This window comes from Narcine bancroftii, chromosome 9 (assembly GCF_036971445.1).
Source record: "Narcine bancroftii isolate sNarBan1 chromosome 9, sNarBan1.hap1, whole genome shotgun sequence".
NCBI classification, from domain to species: Eukaryota; Metazoa; Chordata; class Chondrichthyes; order Torpediniformes; family Narcinidae; genus Narcine; species Narcine bancroftii.
In genome coordinates, this window is record NC_091477.1 from 57747976 (window position 1) to 57771135 (window position 23160).

Consider the following 23160-nt stretch of genomic DNA (forward strand, 5'->3'; position numbering starts at 1 on the left):
GATAGACAGAATGGATGTGGATAGACTATTTCCGTTAAGAGGAGGAAAGATTAAAACAAGAGGACATGAGTTAAGAATTAAGGGGAAGAGGTTTAGAGGTAACATGAGGGGGAACTTCTTTACTCAGAGAGTGGTAGCTGTGTGGAATCATCTTCCGGGAGAAATAGTGGCGGCGGAGTCAATTGTATTATTTAAGAAAAGGTTGGACAGGTATATGGATGAGAAGAAGATGGAGGGTTATGGGCATTGTGCAGGGAGGTGGGACTAGAAAGGGGTGTTTGGTTCGGTGCGGACTAGAAGGGCCTAATGGCCTGTTTCCGTGCTGTAATTGTTATGTTATGTTATGGATTGTTATGCAAGAAGGTACCCACACGCGGGAAACCCACATTTGGTATGCGGGTTGTGAAGTAGGTAAAAGGGGGAAACGGCGGGAACGCCTAATAAAACGGAGAACTTAACCTGACTACACTACGTGTGTGTGTCTTCCTTCAAGTAGTGCGCAGCTATATGGTGTTTAACTGGGGAAGGGCTAATTACAATGGGATTAGACAGGAACTGAGGAGAGTAAATTGGGAACAGATGTTCTCGGGGGAAAAAGAGAGAGGTAATGTGGGCGATGTCTTGGGACCACTTGTGCATGGGTTCTGGATAGGTTTGTCCCACTGAGTCGGATAAGGGAAACATGGTTGACAAAAGAAGTGAGACACCTACTTGAGAGGAAGAAGGCGGCGCAGTTGGCATTACAGTTAGCACAATGCCTTTACAGTGCCAGTGATCATGGAACAGATCAGGGTTATAGACTGCACTGTCTGTAAGGAGTGTGAACGTTCTCTCTGTGTCGGCATGGGTTTTCTCTGGGGACTCTGGTTGCTTCCCACCATTCAAAAAATGTACCAGTGTTATAGGATGTAAAATTGGGCGGCACAGACTTGTGGGCCGAAATGCCCTATTACCATGCTGTATGTCCAAAAAAAAGGAAGCATGCATAAAGATTAGGAATGTATCATGAGAATTAAATGGTAGCCAGGAAAGAACTGAGAAAGGACTCAGGAGCACTGGAAGAAAGCATGAGAAGGCAATGCTAGAGAAAGACAGCTAGTCAAACAGTGTACTTCATGTAGCAAAAATAAAGATACATAAACAACGTTTCAGGTTTGAGCCCTTCACAAGGTTTGAAAAAAATGTAGGTTTTCTTGTTTCACTTTTCGTGTTTTACTTCTATCTACTGCTAAACCTCTTTGAGGGATGCCTACCTAAAGAAGTTCTTTGATCTCTGAAGGGAGTTCTGTGGGATTCTCTCTCACTGCTCCCCATCTGTAATCCCTGCTGCTCTCAAGTTCTACGACCATGTACTCACCCAGACTCAAGTCACATAGTCTTCCTAGCTACTTGGTTCCACTACCAAGCCTCCCAATTTTGCCATTTCTTGAATTGGAGGTATTGACTGTTACTCTTTCTGCTTCTCTTGACGATTCCTATGCACCACCCTTGCAGAGATATCAGCAACAAATCGTTCTCTTGTTGCCACAGCTTTGGATCTCGTTAATCATGGCCTTCATGTGCTACTGGATCCATGTGCTCAAATGCCAGCTTTACACTTACTTGATGTCCATGAAGGATCACAAACTCACTTCCCTTGAGACTGCAGACTGTGACCCTCAACGAGGGGATAATCTTGGCCTCTGGCCGCCCGCCCTCTGGAGCTCCCGACACCTCGGCTGCTGACTCCAACCTAGGCCCAGCTGCCCGCCTATCTGAGCCCTTGACGTCTCTGCCACAGACTCCTGCTGAGGCTATGGCTGCTCACCTTCTGGAGCTCCTGATGCCTTGACAGCAAACTCTCACCTGGGCCCTGCCCGCTCACCCTCCAGAGCTCCCAACCTCTTGGCCTTTTTCCCCTGCCAAGGCCCCAGCTGCTCACCAACCTGAGTGCCGGCACCTGGACCCTGGCCTATTGCCTACTGGACCTCCTGATGCCTCACAACAAACTTTCACCTGGGCTCTGAGCATCCATACTCTGGGATGTACTCTTCCATCGACTCCTGCTAACGCCCTGGCTATTCGTCTACCAGAGCTCCCGGCACCTTGACTGTGACCTTAATCCTGCACCCCAGCCTCCTGCCTACATGAGCTCCCGATGCCTCAACCACAAACTCTCACCTGAGTCCTGGCTGCCCTCTGGCTGCATCTTCCAACACCAACTCTCATTAAGTGGCTACCAATGAAGCACTTATCACAAACCCGACCTCACTGCTGGATTCCACAGGCTTATTCCCCCCCCACCCCCACTCCTTACTCCTCCTTAATCTCCCTACACCTCTATCAATTCTAACCCCCATCTCCCTTTCTGAGCTCTACATTTCTTCCCACCCCAACCCTCCCTACTCTCTCTTTAGCCCCCCCCCCTACAATCCGCCTTCCTCCTCTGACATTCCCAACCCTAATCAACTTAATTCACTTCCTGCCAACTTCCTCCTGATTGCAAATTCTCCAGGTCCATTTCCAGCAACACACTCCCTTTCTTGATCTCTGCTTCATCTCAGGAAGACACACTTTCCAATGACATATTTTACCAACCCACCAACTCCCTCAACGACACAATCAGTCTCCTGCAAGCATTCTATTCCCTTCTCGCATTTCTCTTTCTCCACTGCATCTGTTCCCAAGATTCTTGTCCAGATCATCTGAAATGTATTTCTTCTTCCCCTCCACCACCACTCAGCTCTTACCTGCATCACTTTCATTTCCTGCCCATCTGCCCTGGCCCCCCTGCCCCCAGATGTAACAAACACAGGATTCCCCATGTCCTTAACTACTACCCCACTAGCCTCTGCATCGTAATTTCCACCACCTATAACATGATCCTACCACTCGACACATCTTCCCCTCTCTGCCTTCTATAGGGACTGCTTCCTCTATGACCCTCCCATCCACTCATCTTTCCATACTAACTACCCCCCCCCCCCAGCACATTTCCCTGTGGCCACAGAAAGTGCCACACTTGTGCCCACACCTCTTCCCTCACCACCATTCAGGGCCCCCAAGTAGGCCTTTCAAGTGAAGCAACACTTTACGTGTATCCATAGGATTGATTTACTGCATCTGATGCTCCTTTTATGGCCTTCCCTACATTGGAGACTGGTGCAGACTAGGAAATCGCTTTGCTGAGCACCCTCACTCTATCCACATTGGTGGCCAATCATTTCATTTTCGTGCCCCACTTTGATGACTGTCCATTGCCCATGTACTATGGCATCAAGACTTGATTTTCCTGTCAGGGCACTCTTCAACTGTATGACATTAGAATAGACTTCTCGGTTTCTGATAGCCTACTCTCCTTTCTCCCTTCCTTCTCTTCTCCATCTTCTTTCATTCAGCTCTCCACCCACTTACCTCTCCATTCACAGAGATCTCCCTGCTTGCTGGTGTGCTCTCCCTCCTTTATCCACCTATTATTCCCTGCCTTTGGGATTGTGCTCCTCCCCCTGCCTGTCCCTCCCAACCATTTTGTTTGGGTGCCTGCCATTATTTTTTTAATGACTTGATGAAGGGCTCAAGCCTGAAATGTTGGTTATGCATCTTTATCTTTGCTATATAAAGTAAAACTGTTCGACCAGCTGAGTTTCTCCAACATTATGCTTTTACTTCAACTATGATGTCTGCAGGCTTTCATGTTTTACTTCTGGGGGCATGAGAAGGCCTTGGCAAGTATGATTAAGGAAGACCCAAAGGTGTTCTATGGATATGTGATGTACAGAAGAATGGCAAGAGTAAAGGTAAGGTCACTTAAAGATAAAGGAGGTATAGAAGGTAGGGGAGGTCCTAAATGAATACTTTGCTTCAGTGTTCACCATGGACAATGTGAGGACAGAATAGAACAGTTTATATACTGGAGCAAATTGAGATTAAGGAACAGGATGTGCAGGATCTTCTTGAAAACATGAAGATTAATGTCCCCAAGACCAAGAAGTGAGGGAAGAGATTGCTGGGGCATTGGCAAAGATTTCTGCTTTCTCCCTGGCCACAGAAGTGGTAGCGGTAGTTTGGAGAATGGCAAATTTAGTCCCTTTGTTTAAAAACATGTAGTAGAGAGAATCCTGGGAGCTATAGAACAAAAAGTCTTACATCAGTGGTATGCAAACTACTGGAGAGGATTCTTCGGGACAGGATTTATAAGCATTTAGAGAAGCATAGTCTGCTCAGGAATTGTCAGCCTGGCTCTGTGAAAGGCAGGTCGTGCCTTATGAGCCTTTAAGGAAGTAACAAAAGAAATTGATGAAGGTAGGGCAGTAGATGTGGTGTAAATGGATTTTAATAAGGCATATAAAAAGGCCCACCTCATGAGGCTTGGCTGTGTGGATTCAGAATTGGCTTGCCTAAAGAAAGGAGGGCATAGTATTAGATGGAAGGTATTCTGCCTGGAGGTTAGTGCCAAGGGGAGTTCTGCAGGAATCTGTTCTGGGACCCCTGCTCTTTGTTATTTTTATAAACTATCTGGATGAAGAATTAGAAGGATGAGTCAGTAAGTTTGTAGATGACAAGAAGGTTGGAGGCTTTGTGAATATAGAGTTGGTAGAAAAGTAGCAAATGGAGTTCAATCTGAATAAGTGTGAAGTGATGTTTATTGGCATGATTCTTTAAAATGTGGAAGAACAGAGGAACTTGGGGTCCAAATTCATCGATTTTTCAAGGTTGATAGGATAGTTAAGAAAGTTTATGGTCTGCTAGCCTTCAATAGTAGAGGGGGATTAAATTCAAAGAGGTAAAGTTACAGTTCTTATAAAACTCTGGTTAGATCACACTTGGAATATTGTATTCAATTCAGGTTGCCTCATTATAGGAAGGATGTGGACACTTTAGAGAGGATGCAGAGGAGATTTACCAGGATGTTGCCTGGATTGGAGAACGAGTCTTATGAAGCAAGCTTTTTTCTTTGGAACTAGATCTATAAGATTATGAGAGGCATAGATAGGATGGACAGTAGGCACCTTTTTTCACCAAGGTAACAGTAGTAAATATCAGAGAACACCTGTTTAAGAAGAGGGGAGGAAAGTTTAAGGGGGACATCAGTGTTACGTTTTTTTTTATACACAGAGCCTGGAATGCATTGCCAAGGGTGGTGTTGGAGGCTGGAACAAATGAAACATTTAAAAGATTCTTGGACAAGCACATGGAAAATAGAGGGTTATGGGTATGAGTTAGTTAAGGTTTAGATTGTTGAGGAAGGTCGGCACAACATTGTAGGCCGAAGGGCCTGTACTCTGCTGTAATGTTCTATTGTCCTATTATCTCTCCATCAAACCCCAATCTTTGGGCAATCTCTTTCAATTCCACTCCTGATTTTCAGTCTGCTTCTTCCTTCCTGGCTTCCAAAAAGGCACAACCAGGGAACCAGGGGATATGATGCATTTGGATTTTCAGGAGGATTTTGATCTCTCACAGAGGCTGGCCAACAAGGTTAGAGAACACAGAATTGTAAATAATGTTCTTGTATATTATCTGTTTGGGAAAGATTTCTCAGAATTATCAAATTAACAATCTATAAACTAAATAACTTGGAGTTTCTTACCATAACTATGTGATTTTGACATTCGGCTACTTCTGTGATGTTTCATGCTCTGTTCATTAAAGCACAAAATTAGTTTAAAATGGCTGAAGGGTATTTGACATCTTGTATGTTTCAATGCGACTTTCCATTACACAAAATACATTATGTGTCAAATTACTTTAAGTTAGGCATCTAAATACTAAAATAAGTTGATGGACATTTCACTTCAATTATTCCCAGGGGTCAGGTGTAAATGGCACTTCATAATTTGTATATAAATTTAGAAAGCCATCAATTCATATTTATGTGCTCAAACAGACCAGAGGAAGTATGGTCAGGTTTCACTTTGTTGATTGCTATCCAGTGTTCCATACTGGAAAACTAGATTATGTAAATGCAAGTGATAATGCTGTTACCATGCATGATCAATAAGCCTGTTGGTGGACTTAATGAAACCAGAGAAGTATCTGGACAGGAATTATAATGGGGAGAACCAGTTTTAAAAAAAGGCAAAAAGTCAATTACTTTGAAAATCTGATTTATTTGCCTTCTTACATGGACACTTGTAAAGCATCTCTTGTAGCGGTCTACATGCGGAGACACGGACCGGCCCACAAAATGGACCTGGAGATGACACCGGCCATTGTGCCAGGTGACCTCCGTATGGCAAAAAGATGGGGAGCTCTGGCAGAAACACTGGCCAATCCGAGGCTTGTGCTCCAATGATGCGGGACCCTGACATCAGCACCAGGGGCCTATATAGCGTGATGGCCAGACAATAAATCAGTCTTGTTTTCCAAAGCTTTGGTGTGTTTTGCTCGTCACGCTCGTGTAGCGGGTACACTACATTATAATAATTGTGGTTATGATCTTGCCCCTTAACATGTGACAGGGCTTTTGTGAATTCACTGCAAAACCATATTAAGAAAATAAATCTGGAATTGAGTCCAAGTTCTCCACTTTTACACCTCTCTTGCGGAGCACAGATTTCTTGTAGAAAAACATGGCTTGTGGTTTCATTGTTTTTCATCTTATTACACAAATGAATCAAGAGTGTTATCAATCAGTAAAACATTCAGGTAAATCAAAGCAAATAACTCCTCCAATCATCTTATCGAATGCTTTGGAGATCATATGTATTAGGAGTAAAAGATCATTTGGATATCAACTTACCTCTCCATTCAATAAGATCATGTGCCTATCCAGTTTATCTTTTAGCTCTTTGCTTATTGAAAATCTATTTCTATTTCCCCCAAACAATACTGGTTCACTGTCCTATAAAGATATCCAAACAATCATGACCCTTGGAAGAAAATTTGTTTCATCTGCCTAAACAACACAGAAGCAGGCCCTTTGTCCTAATTTGTCCATGTTCTTTTTCAATATTTTTATTAGATTTTACAGAAATATTACACAAGTAAAAGCCATTAATCAAAGGTAATATATAAAAGGAATATACAGAAAAAAAGTTATATAAAAAAATAAAACTATTATATTCTTTCTTTGGCTTGGCTTCGCGGACGAAGATTTATGGAGGGGGTAAAAAGTCCACGTCAGCTGCAGGCTCGTTTGTGGCTGACCAGTCCGATGCGGGACAGGCAGACACGATTGCAGCGGTTGCAAGGGAAAATTGGTTGGTTGGGGTTGGGTGTTGGGTTTTTCCTCCTTTGCCTTTTGTCAGTGAGGTGGGCTCTGCGGTCTTCTTCAAAGGAGGCTGCTGCCCGCCAAACTGTGAGGCGCCAAGATGCACGGTTTGAGGCGTTATCAGCCCACTGGCGGTGGTCAATGTGGCAGGCACCAAGAGATTTCTTTAGGCAGTCCTTGTACCTTTTCTTTGGTGCACCTCTGTCACGGTGGCCAGTGGAGAGCTCGCCATATAATACGATCTTGGGAAGGCGATGGTCCTCCATTCTGGAGACGTGACCCATCCAGCGCAGCTGGATCTTCAGCAGCGTGGACTCGATGCTGTCGACCTCTGCCATCTCGAGTACCTCGACGTTATGGGTGTGAGCGCACCAATGGATGTTGAGGATGGAGCGGAGACAACGCTGGTGGAAGCGTTCTAGGAGCCGTAGGTGGTGCCGGTAGAGGACCCATGATTCGGAGCCGAACAGGAGCGTGGGTATGACAACGGCTCTGTATACGCTTATTTTTGTGAGGTTTTTCAGTTGGTTGTTTTTCCAGACTCTTTTGTGTAGTCTTCCAAAGGCGCTATTTGCCTTGGCGAGTCTGTTGTCTATCTCATTGTCGATCCTTGCATCTGATGAAATGGTGCAGCCGAGATAGGTAAACTGGTTGACCGTTTTGAGTTTTGTGTGCCCGATGGAGATGTGGGGGGGCTGGTAGTCATGGTGGGGAGCTGGCTGATGGAGGACCTCAGTTTTCTTCAGGCTGACTTCCAGGCCAAACATTTTGGCAGTTTCCGCAAAGCAGGACGTCAAGCGCTGAAGAGCTGGCTCTGAATGGGCAACTAAAGCGGCATCATCTGCAAAGAGTAGTTCACGGACAAGTTTCTCTTGTGTCTTGGTGTGAGCTTGCAGGCGCCTCAGATTGAATACTAATTTCAAAAATTACAGTGCAGTGCATGCAACATTCATGATTCAGTTTATTGTCAAAGATTACCCACAGCAAAATATTGCCTAAGCACCTTACATTTCTTATTGTCAGACTACCTGCAGGACAGAGAAAATATCACAAAATTAAACTATCTCTTGTACACAGATAACTACTTAAAAAGGCATGTAAGAAAACAATGCCACAATACATTGATTTCCAGAGGCCAGGCCATGGTTACAGAAAAACTTTTGAAATATGCCTTGGTGTTAAAATGTCCACTAGAGACTGTTCACCCGATCCAGAGGCCGCTGGAGGAAACTACCGTTCCACCATCAAGGCCATATTTCCAGGCATCTGCTAGACTCATTGATGTTAAATTTGCTCGCCAGCTTTCTTTTAAAAGGGAAACCACCTCACAGATCATCATTTCTTGAGATTGAAGCCATAGCATCTCCCCCACGAGGCTCCAGCAATCCTAGACACACATCTTCAGTGGACACGCATCTTCAGTGACCTCGAACTGGGCACATGACTCTGCCACTCCGAACTCCTCAGGACACCTCCTCCGGCTTCGTCACTCCAAACACCTCAAGACACTCCTCTGACTGTGCCATACCTTTCTCCACAACTCCTGGCAACAGGAAATGTCAACTCCGGTGCTAAAGACTGAAGGCCACATCGCCCCATCAGAGGCCTCGATCTCCTCATCCTTTCAAGTCCGGGTCATAAGCTCCGTTCTCAGGTAGTCGAGTATGTGCACTTGATGGCCTTTTTCTGAGGTTTTCTCCTGCTTGACATTCCCCAAATTTCACCAGTCTTCCAGTCTCCATCCTCGTGCACTCAAAGATTGTACAGCACCTACTTGGGTGAGGGGGTGGGGGATCCTACAGCACCAGTCTGGAGTGGCTGCTGTGGGCTACAGCTATGCCACAATCTTGAGTTTGAACAAACACAACAACCTCTGGCCTGCAGATGGCCCTGTTAGACTAGAAAGTACAGGTCCAAAAGCTGGAACTAAAAAAAATACAATTAAGCACATGGCAACACAAAACAGAAACACCCATGAACCCAGCCCTGTCCTCTCCAGTTCCACCAAACCCCCCCTCCAAGACTGCTGAATGGACCCACTATCTTCCAGGAGAGTAGATGTTCCCACTCAAAAGCAAAATAATAAACATCACCCCTGCAGCTGTTCATACCAGACCAGAAGTGATGTTTTGACGAAATCACAATGCACATCAAAAGAAGTTTGAAGACTTCTCATAAAGTTAAAAAAAAAAATCTATTAGAGGATTATCATTTTTATCCTATTTTGATTTCTTTGCCTTCAACCACTCTAAATTAAGTTGACTGGCAATAACAATGCTTTTCCTGTGAAAGCCTTAAAAACAAATGAATGAACCTCTAACATATTAAAGTTCAATCAATGGCCCAAAACCTCCATTCATCAGAAAAAAAGAGAAAATGTCATTCAAGGCTTGGAGTGGGATGTTTGAAAAAGTACTTCCAAGCCTCATCCACTGTATGAAACCATTTCATGACCCTGCTGGAAGAGAAATGTGAAGACATGCTGGATACAGCAATGAAGGCTTACACCCATGCTTGAATAGGTGTGACATAACTTCCCTGCAAACAGCCCACTGCTTCATAACTTCAGGACAGTAATCTTCCATGATTCTAAATTGTTTGCCATGATATTTCAGTGTACCTTTACCACAAACTTCATGGATCAGAAGTTCCTTCATTTGATAATGGTGTAGGCATATAACCAGCGAACGTGGTTTTTGCCCTGATTTAGGCTTAGGCAACAGTGAACGATGCACTCTATCAAGCTCTTGTGGTGCTAGAAACATCTCTTTCCCAAACACCATTAGCAGGTCAGAAAAAAATGTAGTTAGCGTGCCAGCTTCAGTATCTTCTGCCAAACCCATGATACTCAGGTTCTGTTATCTACTTTGACTTTCCAGATTGTTAATTCTTGCCATTAACTTCTTGTTATAACCTTCCAGGTGTCAAACCTAGTCGCTCAAATTAAAGTAGATTCTGCCGAGGTCATACGCTCACTTTGTTTGTAAGTAGAACAACAGACCTGTGCAAGTTGATTTTCTAATGCCAAAAACCAGGCATTTAGAACTTTAAATTCTTCAGCAATCAACGATTTATCCTGCTCAAGTGCATCAAAGAAGCCTTCAGTAATCAGGTTTGCCAGTGGGTTAGTAGGAGTTTCATGTTCCTTTCCATTTTTTCTGTTTTTTCCGACCTTGCCACAATTTGTATCCATTTCAACTTATATAAAAACAAAAGATAGGAAATTCGACACCTCTTTGAAAGTTTTAAAAATGTAAAAAGGGGAAAAAAAGATTCTGAAAGTACAGAGGTGTGATAATGACTACTCCACATCACACCTAACCGGAAGTCATGATAGAGGAATTAGGGGATATGGGGAGAAGGCAGGTAGGTGGAGTTAGTTCATAAATTAGATCAGCCATGATCATATTGAATGGGGGAGCAGGCTCAATGGGCCATTTTTGGCCTACTCCTGTTCCTACTTCCTATGTTCCTATGTTTCCATTTATAGTTAACTAAAAAGGTAAAGCTAGGCAAACAAACCCAAATTAGAACAGTGTCCTTGTGTCTTCAGGTAGAAGATCAAAATACCTAGTTATGACTTCTTAGCCAGCATTACTACTTTTGCATTTCAAACTCTTCTTACTTTCACCCAATTGGAGATCATACATTTTTGCCTTCATCACCACAACCACCAATCACTCCCACCTGCTGCTCACATCTGCAGACAGAAACACCTTTCTCTGTCTTTAATTTTTTTCCAGTTACAATGAAAGGTCATTAACACAAAATGTTACATTTTTCTTTTTCCACAGAGAATGCCTGACCTGTTTAAGTATTTGTTTTTATTTCAAATTCCCAAAATACTGTAGATACTGCCTTTGGATTGTCACTTTCCCTATATGTTTTTTGTCCAGAATAAATGTAAACTGGAACTCTTTTATCTTCTTTAAATTCTAACCAAATTTTTACTAGTAGAAACTTGTGTTCCTGCACTTTCTGAAGAAAATAATTTGCTTGGATTATAAAAATCACAGGAGGATTGCAGCTGTCCAATAACAAAAGAATATCTGAATACATTAAAAATATTAATACTATTGGTGTATGTTTCCTCTGAACAACACCCAACTGTGATTCACCTTTTATTCAAATGTGTTGGTCTAGTTTATTCTGGGAAATCTTATACCAATGGTATGGTGACAAATTCCACTTCTGAATGATCACAGATCCTACTAAATCATGATCATATTTTGTGAACATCACTATTTAACAGCCAATTTGGAAAAAAGAACAAAAAAATTTGTGAGATGTACAAGACACCCCCCCCCCCAATCTTATAACAAATATGCATACAAAGAGAGAAAATTTTTAAGGAACTCTATAATAAAGCAAACTAAACAGAGGAGCTCACTAAGGAGCTGTAATTTACAGCATTTACTATGAGCAATGGAATTTTCACTGATTTCCACCTCCTCACTACTACAGGAAGAAGGTACAGAAGCCTGACATCAAGCACCTCTAGATTCAAGAGAAGTTTATTTTCCCCACAGTTGCTATCAGGGTCTTGAACCTCCCCATTCTACCCAAATCATAAGCTACACCAACACCACAAAAAGACTTGTTTGCACTATAGAAAGACCACTTTTTTCTTACACTACTGAAATTACGAATATTTATCATCTATATTTTATATTTATTACCTCTTTCTACATTGTAATTTAATGTATACTATAGGACTTTATTTTACAAATTTCTGTTTGGCTATAAAATGTAATAACCTACCATCCCTGCATGAATTAGTGCTGTCCAGGTATATTATCTGGAGAATTGAATATTACTCCTAATAATAGCATAACGTACCTTAAACTAACTTCTGCAAAGATGTCATAGAGTAAAACAACAGCATTTCCATAAAACAATACCTTCGTGTCTGTACCAAACCATTTTTATTGTCTAGTCCCACTGACCTGCCCTCCATACTTCTCCCAACATGTACCTGTCCAAAATCTTAAATGTTAAATTTGAGCCCACATTCACCACCTCAGATGGAAGCTCATTCCACACTCCCACCATCTCTGTGTGAAGAATTTTCCCTCAACGTTCCCCCTAAACTTTTTCCCTTTCACCCATAACTGATATCCTCTGCTTGGTATCTCACTTACCCTCAGTGGGAAAAGCCTATCTACATTTACTTTGTCAATCCCCCTCATAATTTTGAATACCTATATCAAATCTCCCCTCATTTTTCTACACTCTAGAGATTAAAGTTCTAACCTGTTTAACCCTTCCCTGTAACTCAGTTCCTGAAGTCCAGGCAATGTCCCAGTAAATCTTCTTTGCACTTTTTCCATCTTATTTGAATCTTTCCTATAGTTAATGTGACCAAAACTGCACACAATACTCTAAATTTGGCCTCACCAATGTCTTATACAAGTTCACCATAACTTCCCAACTCCTATACTCAATACTTTGATTTATGAAGGCCAATATGCCAAAATCTCTTCACAACCTCATCTACCTGTGACGTCACTTTCAGGGAATTATATATCTGTATTCCCAGATCCCTCTGTTCCACCATACTACAATTTACCATGCTTGTCCTTTCTTGGTTGATCCTTCTAAAATGCAACACCTCACTCTTGTTTGCATAAATTCCATGTGCCATTTTTCATCCCATTTTTCCAGCTGGTCCAGATCCCTCTGCATGCTTTTAAAACCTTCTCAGCTGTCTCCAATGCCTTTAATCTGAGTGTCATCTGCAAACCTGCTGATCCAATTTACCACGTTATCATCCAGATCATGTTGACTATCCCTAATCAGTTCCTGGCAATCCAAATAATTGTATATCCAATTTCTTAGAACACCTTCTAATAATTTACCGACAGTGACATCAGACTCACCAGCCTTATCATTTCCAGGATTACTTCTGGAGCTTTTTTTTTTAAAACAATGGAACATTGCGAGTTACCCCACAGAATCACACCTGTGGCTAAGATCATTTTTAATATTTCTGTAAGAGCCCCTGCAATTTCTACACTAGCCTCCCACAAGGACCAAGGGAATATCTTGTCAGGCCCTGAGGATTTATTCACCCCAAGCACTTCCTCCTCTTTGATTCATGATCGCAATGCTTGTTTGTTTTCCTTACTTCTCACAACTCTGTGCCTGTTTCCTGAATGAATATGAATGGGAAAAAAATTACGATCTCCCCCCATCTCTTTGGGGTCCATACAAAGCCGACTACTCTGATCTTCAACGTGACCAGTTTTGCCCTTTACTTTCTTCTTGCTCTTAATATAGTTGCAGAACCCCTTAGAATTATCCTTCACATTGTCTCCAAGCAACCTTATGTCTTCTTTTAGCCTTCCTGATTTACTTCTTAAGTTTTTCTTGCTTTTTTTTTTAAATACTCAAGTACTAATTTGCTCCATGTTGCCTATACCTGCTATACACCTCTCTCTTCTTCCGAACAAACTCCTCAATATCCCTTGAAAACTAAGGTTCCTTAAGTCTGTTAACTTTGCTTTTGATCCTGACAGGAACATGCAAACTATGTATTTGCAAAATTTAACCTTTAAATATCTTCCACTTAACTAACACATCCTTTCCCAAAAACGACATCCCAATCCATGCATTCTAAATCCTCTAATTTCTTCAAAATTGGTCTTTCTCCAATTTAGAATCTCAACCTGAGGCCCAGACCTATCCTTTTCCATAATGGCATTAAGGCCACTGGTCCCAAAATGTTCCATTACACATACTTCTGTCATCTGTCCTGTCTTGTTCCCATTATGAGATCCAGTATTCTCTAGTTGGTACCTCTATATATTGATTAAGAAAACTTTCCTGAGGACATTTAACAAACTCCAAGCCATCCAGTTCTTTAGCAGTAGGGGAATCCCATTCAATATGTGTAAAATTAAAATCTCCTTCCATCACCATCTTGCGTTTCCTGCAGCTGTCTCCTGTCTCTCTACAGATTTGCTCCTCCAATTCTCGTTGTCTATTGGGTGGTCTATAATACAACCCCATGATTGTGGTCATATCTTTCCCATTCCTCAACTCCACCCATATAGCTTCAGTAGATGAGCCCTCCAGCCTGAGCACATCTGTGATATTTTCCCTGATGAGCAATGCCAATCCTCCCCTTTCATCCCTCCTGTTCTATTGCAAATAAATCAATGGAAGTTCAAAACATTAAGCCGTCAGTCCTGCCCCTCCTGCAACCAAATTTCACTAATGGCCACAATGTCATAATTCCATGTGCCAATCCACACTCTAAGCTAATTTGCCTTTCCTACAATACTCCTTGCATTGAAATAGATGCACCTGAGAACATTTTCACTACATAAAACTCATTGACTTCTAATGGTGCATGCAATTTTCACATCATCTTTTCCCTTCTGCACTCCTCTATCTGCTCTGGCACTCTGGTTCCCCTTCCCCTTCAAATCTACTTTAAACCCATTGGAGCAGCACTAGCAAACCTTCCCGCAAGGATATTTGTCCCCTCCAGTTCAGATGCAAACCATCCCATTGGTCCCACCTTCCCTGGAATAGAGGGCAATGATCCAGAAACCTGAAGCTCTCCCTCCTGCACCAGGTCTTTAGCCATGTGTTTAGTTACATTATCCTCCTATTTCTAACCTCACTAGCACATGGCACAGGGAGCAATCCTGAGATCACAAAATCCTGGAGGCCCTATCCTTCAACGTAGAAACCAACTCCAGAAATCTCCTTGCAGGACCTTTCTACCCACATCATTGGTTGCAACATGGATTATGACATCTGCTGCTCACTCTTCTTCCTGAGAATGTCATGAACTCAATCTGAGATATCTCGGGTCCTGGCACAAGCAAGGATTCTTGATCTCTTCCACAGAACCTCTTATCTGTCCCCCTAACTATGGAATCCTTTATCCCTACAGCTCATCTTCTCCCTTCCCTTCTTAGCCACGGGACCAGTGAATCTGGTATTTTAAACAAGCACTTGGAAACTAGGGCCCTAATAAATTTCAAGTTAATTCAGGAAGTGGCGCTCCAGTGAGCTTCAAGGAATTCAGGAACTGGGGCTTAATTTAAAGTTTATTTAAAGAGAGGATGGGAACCAGGACTCCACTGAGTTTCAAAGGAGCCCGTAAGCAAGGCTCCAATGAGTTTCAAGGGAGCAGAGAAACTTGGCTGCTTATAAATTTCAAGGAATTAAAGGAACTGCTGCTCATGTCCCTGCAATGAGTTTTAAGCAACAAGGGCTCAAGTGAATTTTTAGTGAGTGCAGGACACATAACCTGGTGATACAGACACCAAACTGTCAGGACTTCTGAATATTTGGATACTGGACTGAGTTTCACAGATTGTTAACTTCAAATATTAAAATCCTCTACATTAATACTTTTCTCTCTCTGCACCAAAACACCAACTCCATTCTTTATAAATGGAAGATGGATCACAAGAAGAATGAAAACCTATTTACTCACAGAGCTGGGCCCTTCAGTAGGTAAAATCTCATGAGTCATTCCATATTTCAAAGAAGCTACTTTATCCTTAAACTTATCAAACACAGACTGAGGTCTCTCCTTGGACAGCTCATATGCACTTGCTGTCATGTTGTCACGTAGAAACTGAAAAGCAAGTTGTATCTGGCCTCTGTCTTTTACTGGTTTGTTTGGTTTTGACTGTAAATCATACCACCTGTAAAGAAACAAAAAGAAATGACTTTTAATACTTCTCAACAAAGAAAATAAGTACAATTATCACAAAAGCATTTACCCTAAATACAAATCTATGCCTGATACAATCCATACCCCATCATAGCTTTAATGTCTTATGCATTCCTATTCTCAGGGAAAAATTCTGCTCTACAGATTTAAATTAAATAACATATTTGTCACTGAAAACAGTGACAAATATCATACAATCTCCTAATGGCCATTTCCTTCAGTTTTCAGCATTTTTCTCTTTAATATAATTACTTCAGCATTTTATGTACATACACCAACAGAAGATGTCAAAAATTAAAAACACCTTTTTAATGTGCTTTGTGCTGCCACAAATAGTATGGGAGATTTATTTCAAATCAATGTCCAAACAAATATCAGTACTACTATGTACAATCAAAAATTATTGAGAAATTAGATTTGCACATAAACACACAGGTACAAATATCACACTTGCCAAGAAATTGTTTTTTAAAAAGATAAGGTGCAAACATATTTTTGTGTTCTGCTAAGTTCTGTCCCTTCCATTAATCATAACAGAAAGGGCTCAATCCAACGAAAACAGATCGAAGCATCTGTAGAAACACTTGCAGGATCCATATAAAGCAAACGACAGTCAATATTTTGGGGTGGGACAAAACAAAACTATGAATAGCCCCTTTCAAATTACAGAACCTGCGTAGCCCCCCCGGGACCTTGGTGTGATTACTGAGGCAAAAATGCTGGAAGCACTTTTCAAATTGCAGGGGGATCCTACTCATTAAATCGCCAACCCTGCAATTTAAGGGGATCCTGCCCCCGCAATGACATAGAGAATGATGTGTCACACACTTACCAGAAGCGCTGCTGGAAGTTTAGAATCAAAGTTCTAATGGCGAATGGAAAGGACATTCAGATGTTGGCTGCCGCAGTGAAGCATGCAAGCAAGCGCTGATATCACTGGAATAAGCAGGTCGGCCATTTTCCTTTTCAAATCGGCCATGGACTAGACCTAGGTAAATTTTACTGGGTTCTCTATGACTGCCTCGGAGGTAGGTCAGGGTCCTGGTTGGGTTTCGACTGAGTTGACCCGGTTGGCCCCTTTCAAACTGCCGTGTAACTGGGGCGCTAATCATGCAAATTGCCTGGTTAACCCCATTTTACATGGCAGTTTTAAAGGGCCTAATGAGAGGAGGACTGGTTAGAAAGCAGCAGGAGAGGTAGGCATTCATTTGAATTTCTCCATTGGTCAATGAGGTATAGCTAATAAAAAGGGAAGCTCAAGCAGAGAGGCCAGTATGCAAGTGGCCCAATGTAGGAGTGAAGATTTGGACCAAGAGGCCTCAACAAGCAGAGGCTGAACTCATACAACAGCTAAGGTCATGTAAGATCTATGCAAAGAGTAGGTAGTGGAAATGGCAACCAGGTCAGCGGAATGCTCTGAATGCAGCATGTGGGAAATCTGGGAGAGCACAATTATCCCTGATAACAAAACCTGCAAAAGGTACATACAGCTGTAGTACCTTGCAGATCAGACTGTGTGAGGGAGCTGGAAGTGGATAAACTTCAGATCATTCAGGATAAAGAGCGAGTAATAACAAAAGCAAGAGGGAGACAATTACATCCAAGAGGCAAGTAACTGGGTGACTGTTAGGACAGGGAAAGAGAATAGGCAGTCAGTGCAGAGCACCTCAGTGGCCATTGCCCTCAACAATAAATATACAGTTTTGGATACTTTGGGGGAGGGTGGGATGAGAAACATCTACCAAGGACAAGTTGTAGTGGTCAGGTCTCTGGCCCTTCAGCTAAGAATGAAAGGGGGAAGAGGAGAGCTATAGTGGGGGGGGGGGGGGGGCTGGGGTGGGGGTGGGGAGGAGGGGAAGCGGGTGGTAATGAGAATGTGAGTGCAGGGAATAGGGCAGAAGGTGAAAAGCATGATGCAATGTGTTGTGGCTTTGTGAGGAAGCACAGGCAGGAGAGGGTTTGAAATATGTCTATTTCAACGCAGAGTATTAGGAAAAAAGATGAACAGAGCATGAAGCAGTGCATGGAATTTCGAGGTTGTGGCCATTACCAAGGCTTGGATGATGCAAGGACAGAATTGGCTGATGCAGGTACTGGGATTTAGATGTTTTAAAAGGGATAGGATGGGAGCTAAAAGAGGGGTGAATAGCATTACTGGTCATGGATAGTATCACAGCTGCAAAAATGGTGGATGCTGTAGAAGGAGTGTCAACTGAGTCGGTGAGGTTAGAAGTCAGAAATAGAAAGGGAACAATCATTGTAATAGGAGTAGTCTATGGGCACCCAAATGGCCCTTGCAGCTGTGAGGAACAGATAAGTAGGCAGATTTTGGAATGGTGCTGAAAGTACAGAATTGTAGTTATTGGAGACTTCAACTTCCCAAATATTGAATGGCACCATCTTACTGCAAAGGCTAGATGAGGGAGAATTTGTCAGGTGTGTCCAAGAAGGATTCCTGACACAGTATGTGGACCAGATGACGAGAAGAGGTCTGGATCTAATTCTGCGTAATGAACCTGATCAGGTGGTGGACCTCTCAGTGGGGGAGCAATTTTGTGAGAGTGACCACAACTCCCTGAGCTTTAGCATAGTTATAAGGATAAAAGCAGACAAAATGGTATAGTGTTTAATTGGGGAAGGGCTAATTACCATGGGATGAGGCAGGAACTAGTGAGAGTAAAGCACAGAAGTATTGTGGAGGATGTTTATGGACAATTTGCACAATGGCCCGTTGAGACAGGGAAAATATAGGAAAAGGGAACAGCGGTTGTCAAAACTGGTGAGGCAGCTAGTTAAAAGTAGCAAGGAAGCATACTTTAGATTTAGGAAGCAAAAAACTGGAAGGCCTCATGGGAACTATATGTAGCCAGAAAGGAACCCAAAGGACTTATGATAGCTAGAAGGTGTGTTACAAGATCAAACCAGCAACCACAAAGAAGGCATATCACACAGAGGTAAAGATGAACAATTACTTTTTGAACAAAAAATTCACCTTCAAACTTTAATTCAAAATCCCCCCTTTTATAACAATGCCCACTGGTTACTATGCAAATTTCTATAACAGTGTAAAACTAATAAATTCCCCAGCCTAAATATAACATATGTAATTAAAATCTAAGTTATATTTCCAACCAGCCCACAGAAAAACAGACACAAAACACACAAGACTCACAAAACTTCGATCTCAACTGAAGCAAAGATCATGAACAAAATTCAGTTTGCTTGGTAAACTGAAGCTAGAAGATCTTTGAGAGAGAGAGAGAGCACAAAATTCGAAGTTGTCTTCTTGTGTGCTTGCAGAGAGAGGAACAACTGGCTTGGTCTGGATCCTTCTGGCTGCCTTCGGAATGTTCATCCCTTTTAAAATGCACAACATTCTAAACTGCCTCCCAGACAATGACTCTGCTTGGGCCTCCTTCCACTCCACAGCACCACCCAGTGGTGGTTTATCATCCAAGTCCAGAAATTTTTAGATCATTTTCTGCACATGCTCAGTCCTTCTCCCACTCTCTCAGCAGTCCACCTTCACCTTGGCTCTCTAAAGCAAACTGTCACTTTTTAACATAAAACCACAAAACACATAGGCCAATACACAACACAGAACTCTGTAACAGGGGGAAATGAGAAGGCCTCATTGGCCATGAAGAACAGAAGGATGAAAATAGTTCAGGCTGCTCAAGGGTAAAGGAGGCAAAGTGTGGCTGGAGGCAGAGGAGATTGGGGAGATCCTAAATGAATACTTTGCTTTAGTATTCTCAACCTTGTCAAGGTGAGACTTACCGGGACTTGGGCTCAGAAAGGTCAGACTCGGGGTCGGAGGAGACAGCGAGTCAGTGGCTGGTGATGGGTGAGAGGAAGAGGAGCCAAGAGACAGCATCAGAGGGTGAGTAGCATAAATAGCTGCACTTACCGGGACTTGGGCTCAGTCAGGTCAGACTCGGGATCAGAGGAGACAGTGAGTCAGTGCCTGGTGTCGGGTGAGAGGAGGAGGAGCCAAGAGACAGCATCAGAGAGGTGAGTAGCATAAATAGCTGCACTTACCGGGACTTGGGCTCAGAAAGGTCAGACTCAGGGTCAAAGGAGACAGTGAGTCAGTACCTGGTGTCGGGTGAGAGGAGGAGGAGCCAAGAAACAGCATCAGAGGGTGAGCAGAATAAATAGCTGGACTTACTAATTTGGCTAGTCCAATCTATATGTAAATTCGAGCTGGGAGTCGAAGGAGGAGAAGCTCGGAGAGAGTGACGTGGAGGTAAGCAGTTAAATACAAGGGCTTACTGGGGCTTGGGCCTACTCAAATTGGGCTGGGAGTCTGAGGAGGTAGCAGCTGGAGTTTGAGCTGTGAGTCATAGGAGTAGGAGCTTGGAGAGAGTGACTGGGTTAATTGGTCAAGGTTAATTGGTCAAGGGGCCAGTAAAAGGAGTAAAAGGGGAGGGAGCGGCCAGCGAGGAGTGGGGCACTGAAGGGGTGGGGCACTGAAGGGGTGGGGCACTGAAGGGGTGGGGCACTGAAGGGGTGGGGCACTGAAGGGGTGGGGCACTGAAGGGGTGGGGCACTGAAGGGGTGGGGCACTGAAGGGGTGGGGCACTGAAGGGGTGGGGCACTGAAGGGGTGGGGCACTGAAGGGGTGGGGCACTGAAGGGGTGGGGCACTGAAGGGGTGGGGCACTGAAGGGGTGGGGCACTGAAGGGGTGGGGCACTGAAGGGGTGGGGCACTGAAGGGGTGGGACTTCCAGCCTTTAGCTCAACAGGCTTAGGCAAAAGCAGGCGAGGAGAAGGGTAAGTGGCATTATTTTAGCTCAGTCATGCCTATGGGGTTAGTGCTTTGTACTGGATGTCAGATGTGGGAACCATGGGTGAGTCCCACCCTCCCAAATAGCCACATCTGCGTCAGGTGCACCGAGATGCAGTTCCTTAAGGACCGAGTTGGGGAACTGGAGCTGCAACTTGAGGACCTACGGCTGATAAGGGAGAGTGAGGAGTTGATAGATTCAACTTTCAGGGACTTAGTTACCCCAATACCAGATGTGTCAGGTAAGTGGGTAACTGTCAGGGGTGGGAAGAAAAATTCCAGGAAAATGGAGAGCACACCTGTGAATATCCCTCTCAGTAACAGGTATATTTTGTTGGATGCTGTTGAGGGAGATGACCTGACAGAAGCTGGCAGCAGTGACCAGGTCGCTGGCACTGAGCCTGGCATGGTGGACCAAAAGGTAAAGAGGAATGCAGTGGTCATTGGGGACTCCATTGTCAGAAATACAGACAGGAGATTCTGTGAGCCAGATAGGTATGCCCGCATGGTGTGCTGCCTCCCTGGTGCAAGGGTGCGGGATATCTCAAATCGGTTCCAGGGTATTTTAAAAGGGGAAGGCGAACAGCCTGATGTCTTGGTACATGTGGGTACCAATGACATAGATTAAAAAGGAGGAAGTACTGAAAAAGGATTACAGAGAGCTAGGACAGAAACTAAGAAATAGGACAGCCAGGGTGGTGATCTCTGGTTTGCTACCTGTGCCAAGTGCAACTGAGGACAAAAATGGAAGGTTAAGAAAAATGAATGTGTGGCTGAGGAGCTGGTGTAAAGGACAAGGTTTTGGCTTCTTGGATCATTGGGATCTCTTTTGGGGAAGGCATGACCTCTACAAGAAGAATGGGTTACCCTAAACCCAAAAGGGGTCAATATATTGGCAGCTAGGTTTGGTACAGCCGTCGGGTGCGGTTTAAACTCATTTGGCAGGGGGGTGGGAACCTGTATGATAGGGCAAAGGACACAAAAGATAAAACAGGAAAAGTTAGGTTAGGCAGCGAAAGTAAAAAATCAGAAAGAGCAAGGAGGGTGGAAAAAGCAAATCTGAAGGCTTTATATCTTAATGCAAGAAACATTCGGAACAAGGTAGATGAATTAGCTGTGGAAATTGAGATAAACAAATATGATTTGATTGGGATTACAGAAACATGGTTGCAGGGTGGGCAAGCCTGGGAACTTAACATCCTGGGGTATACGATATTTAGGAGGGATCGGCAAGAAAGAAAAGGGGGTGGGGTAGTATTGATGGTGAGAGAAGGGGCCGACACTATTGACAGGAAGGATATTAACTCAGAAGATGCGGAATCTATATGGGTAGAACTGAGGAATAGCAAGGGGCGGAAAACGTTAGTGGGGGTGGTATATAGTAGTGTAGAGGTGAGGGAAGGCATTAAAAGAGAAATTAGAAAAGCGTGCAATAAGGGAACAGCTGTCATCATGGGAGACTTTAATTTGCATATAGATTGGACTAGTCAAATTGGTAAAAATACAGAGGAGGAGGAATTCCTTGAATGTTTACGGGACGGGGTAGGAGCGATCACAATATGATCGAATTCTCACTCGACATGGAGTGATGAAATTAAAACTGAGACTAAGGTCCTGAATTTAAATAAAGGGAATTATGATGGTATGAGACGGGAGTTGAGTAAGATTGATTGGGTGGTGTTTATGGGGGAGTTGACTGTGGATAGACAATGGAAAGCATTCACAGATCTAATGGAGAAATTGCAAAAATCATTTATACCGGTTTGGCATAAAAATAAACCAAAAAAGGTGACTCAACCCTGGAAAAGAAGGGAAATTAGAGACAGCATTGGGTCCAAAGAGAGAGCATATCAATTGGCCAAAAATGTACCGTAACCGAAGACTGGGAGCAGTTCAAGATGCAGCAAAGGAGGACAAAGGGATTAATCAAGAGAGCAAAAATAAATTACGAAAGTAAGCTTGCGGCAAATATAAAAACCGACTGCAAAAGCTTTTATAAATATGTCAAGAGGAAAAGATTGGTGAAATCCAGAGTAGGTCCTTTGCAGTCGGAATCAGGGGAATATATAATGGGGCATAAGGAAATGGCAGACCAATTAAATTCTTACTTTAGTTCTGTTTTTACAAGAGAGGATACAAATAACCTCCCAAGGATGTTGGGAAACATAGAGACTAATGCAAGGGAGGAACTGAAAGAAATCAGTATCTCTAAGGACATGGTCTTGGGGAAATTGATGGGATTGAAGGCAGATAAATCCCAAGGGCCTGATAATCTACATTCTAGGAACAGGAAGTGGCCATTCAGATAGCAGATGCTTTAAGAATTATTTTCCAGAACTCGATAGACTCAGGATCAGTACCCATGGATTGGAGGGTAGCTAACGTTACCCCACTATTTAAAAAGGGGGGTAGAGAAAAAGTGGGGAATTATCGGCCGGTGAGCCTTACATCAGTAGTGGGCAAAATGATGGAATCCATTAT

The 23160-nt window shown here is 43.2% G+C and overlaps 1 protein-coding gene across 2 annotated transcripts in view; it reads right to left on the reverse strand.

Moving 5' to 3' along the window:
• LOC138743679 (rab11 family-interacting protein 2-like) overlaps positions 1-23160 on the reverse strand; it is a 93952-nt gene that overhangs the window by 20333 nt on the left and 50459 nt on the right. For both annotated transcript variants that reach the window (XM_069899256.1, XM_069899257.1), the window contains exons 2-3: positions 15648-15861; positions 5570-5618 (exon numbers count right to left, since the gene is read on the reverse strand). In XM_069899256.1, coding sequence (XP_069755357.1) covers positions 5570-5618; positions 15648-15861 — 263 coding nt within the window. The remainder of the gene's footprint in view (positions 1-5569; positions 5619-15647; positions 15862-23160) is intronic.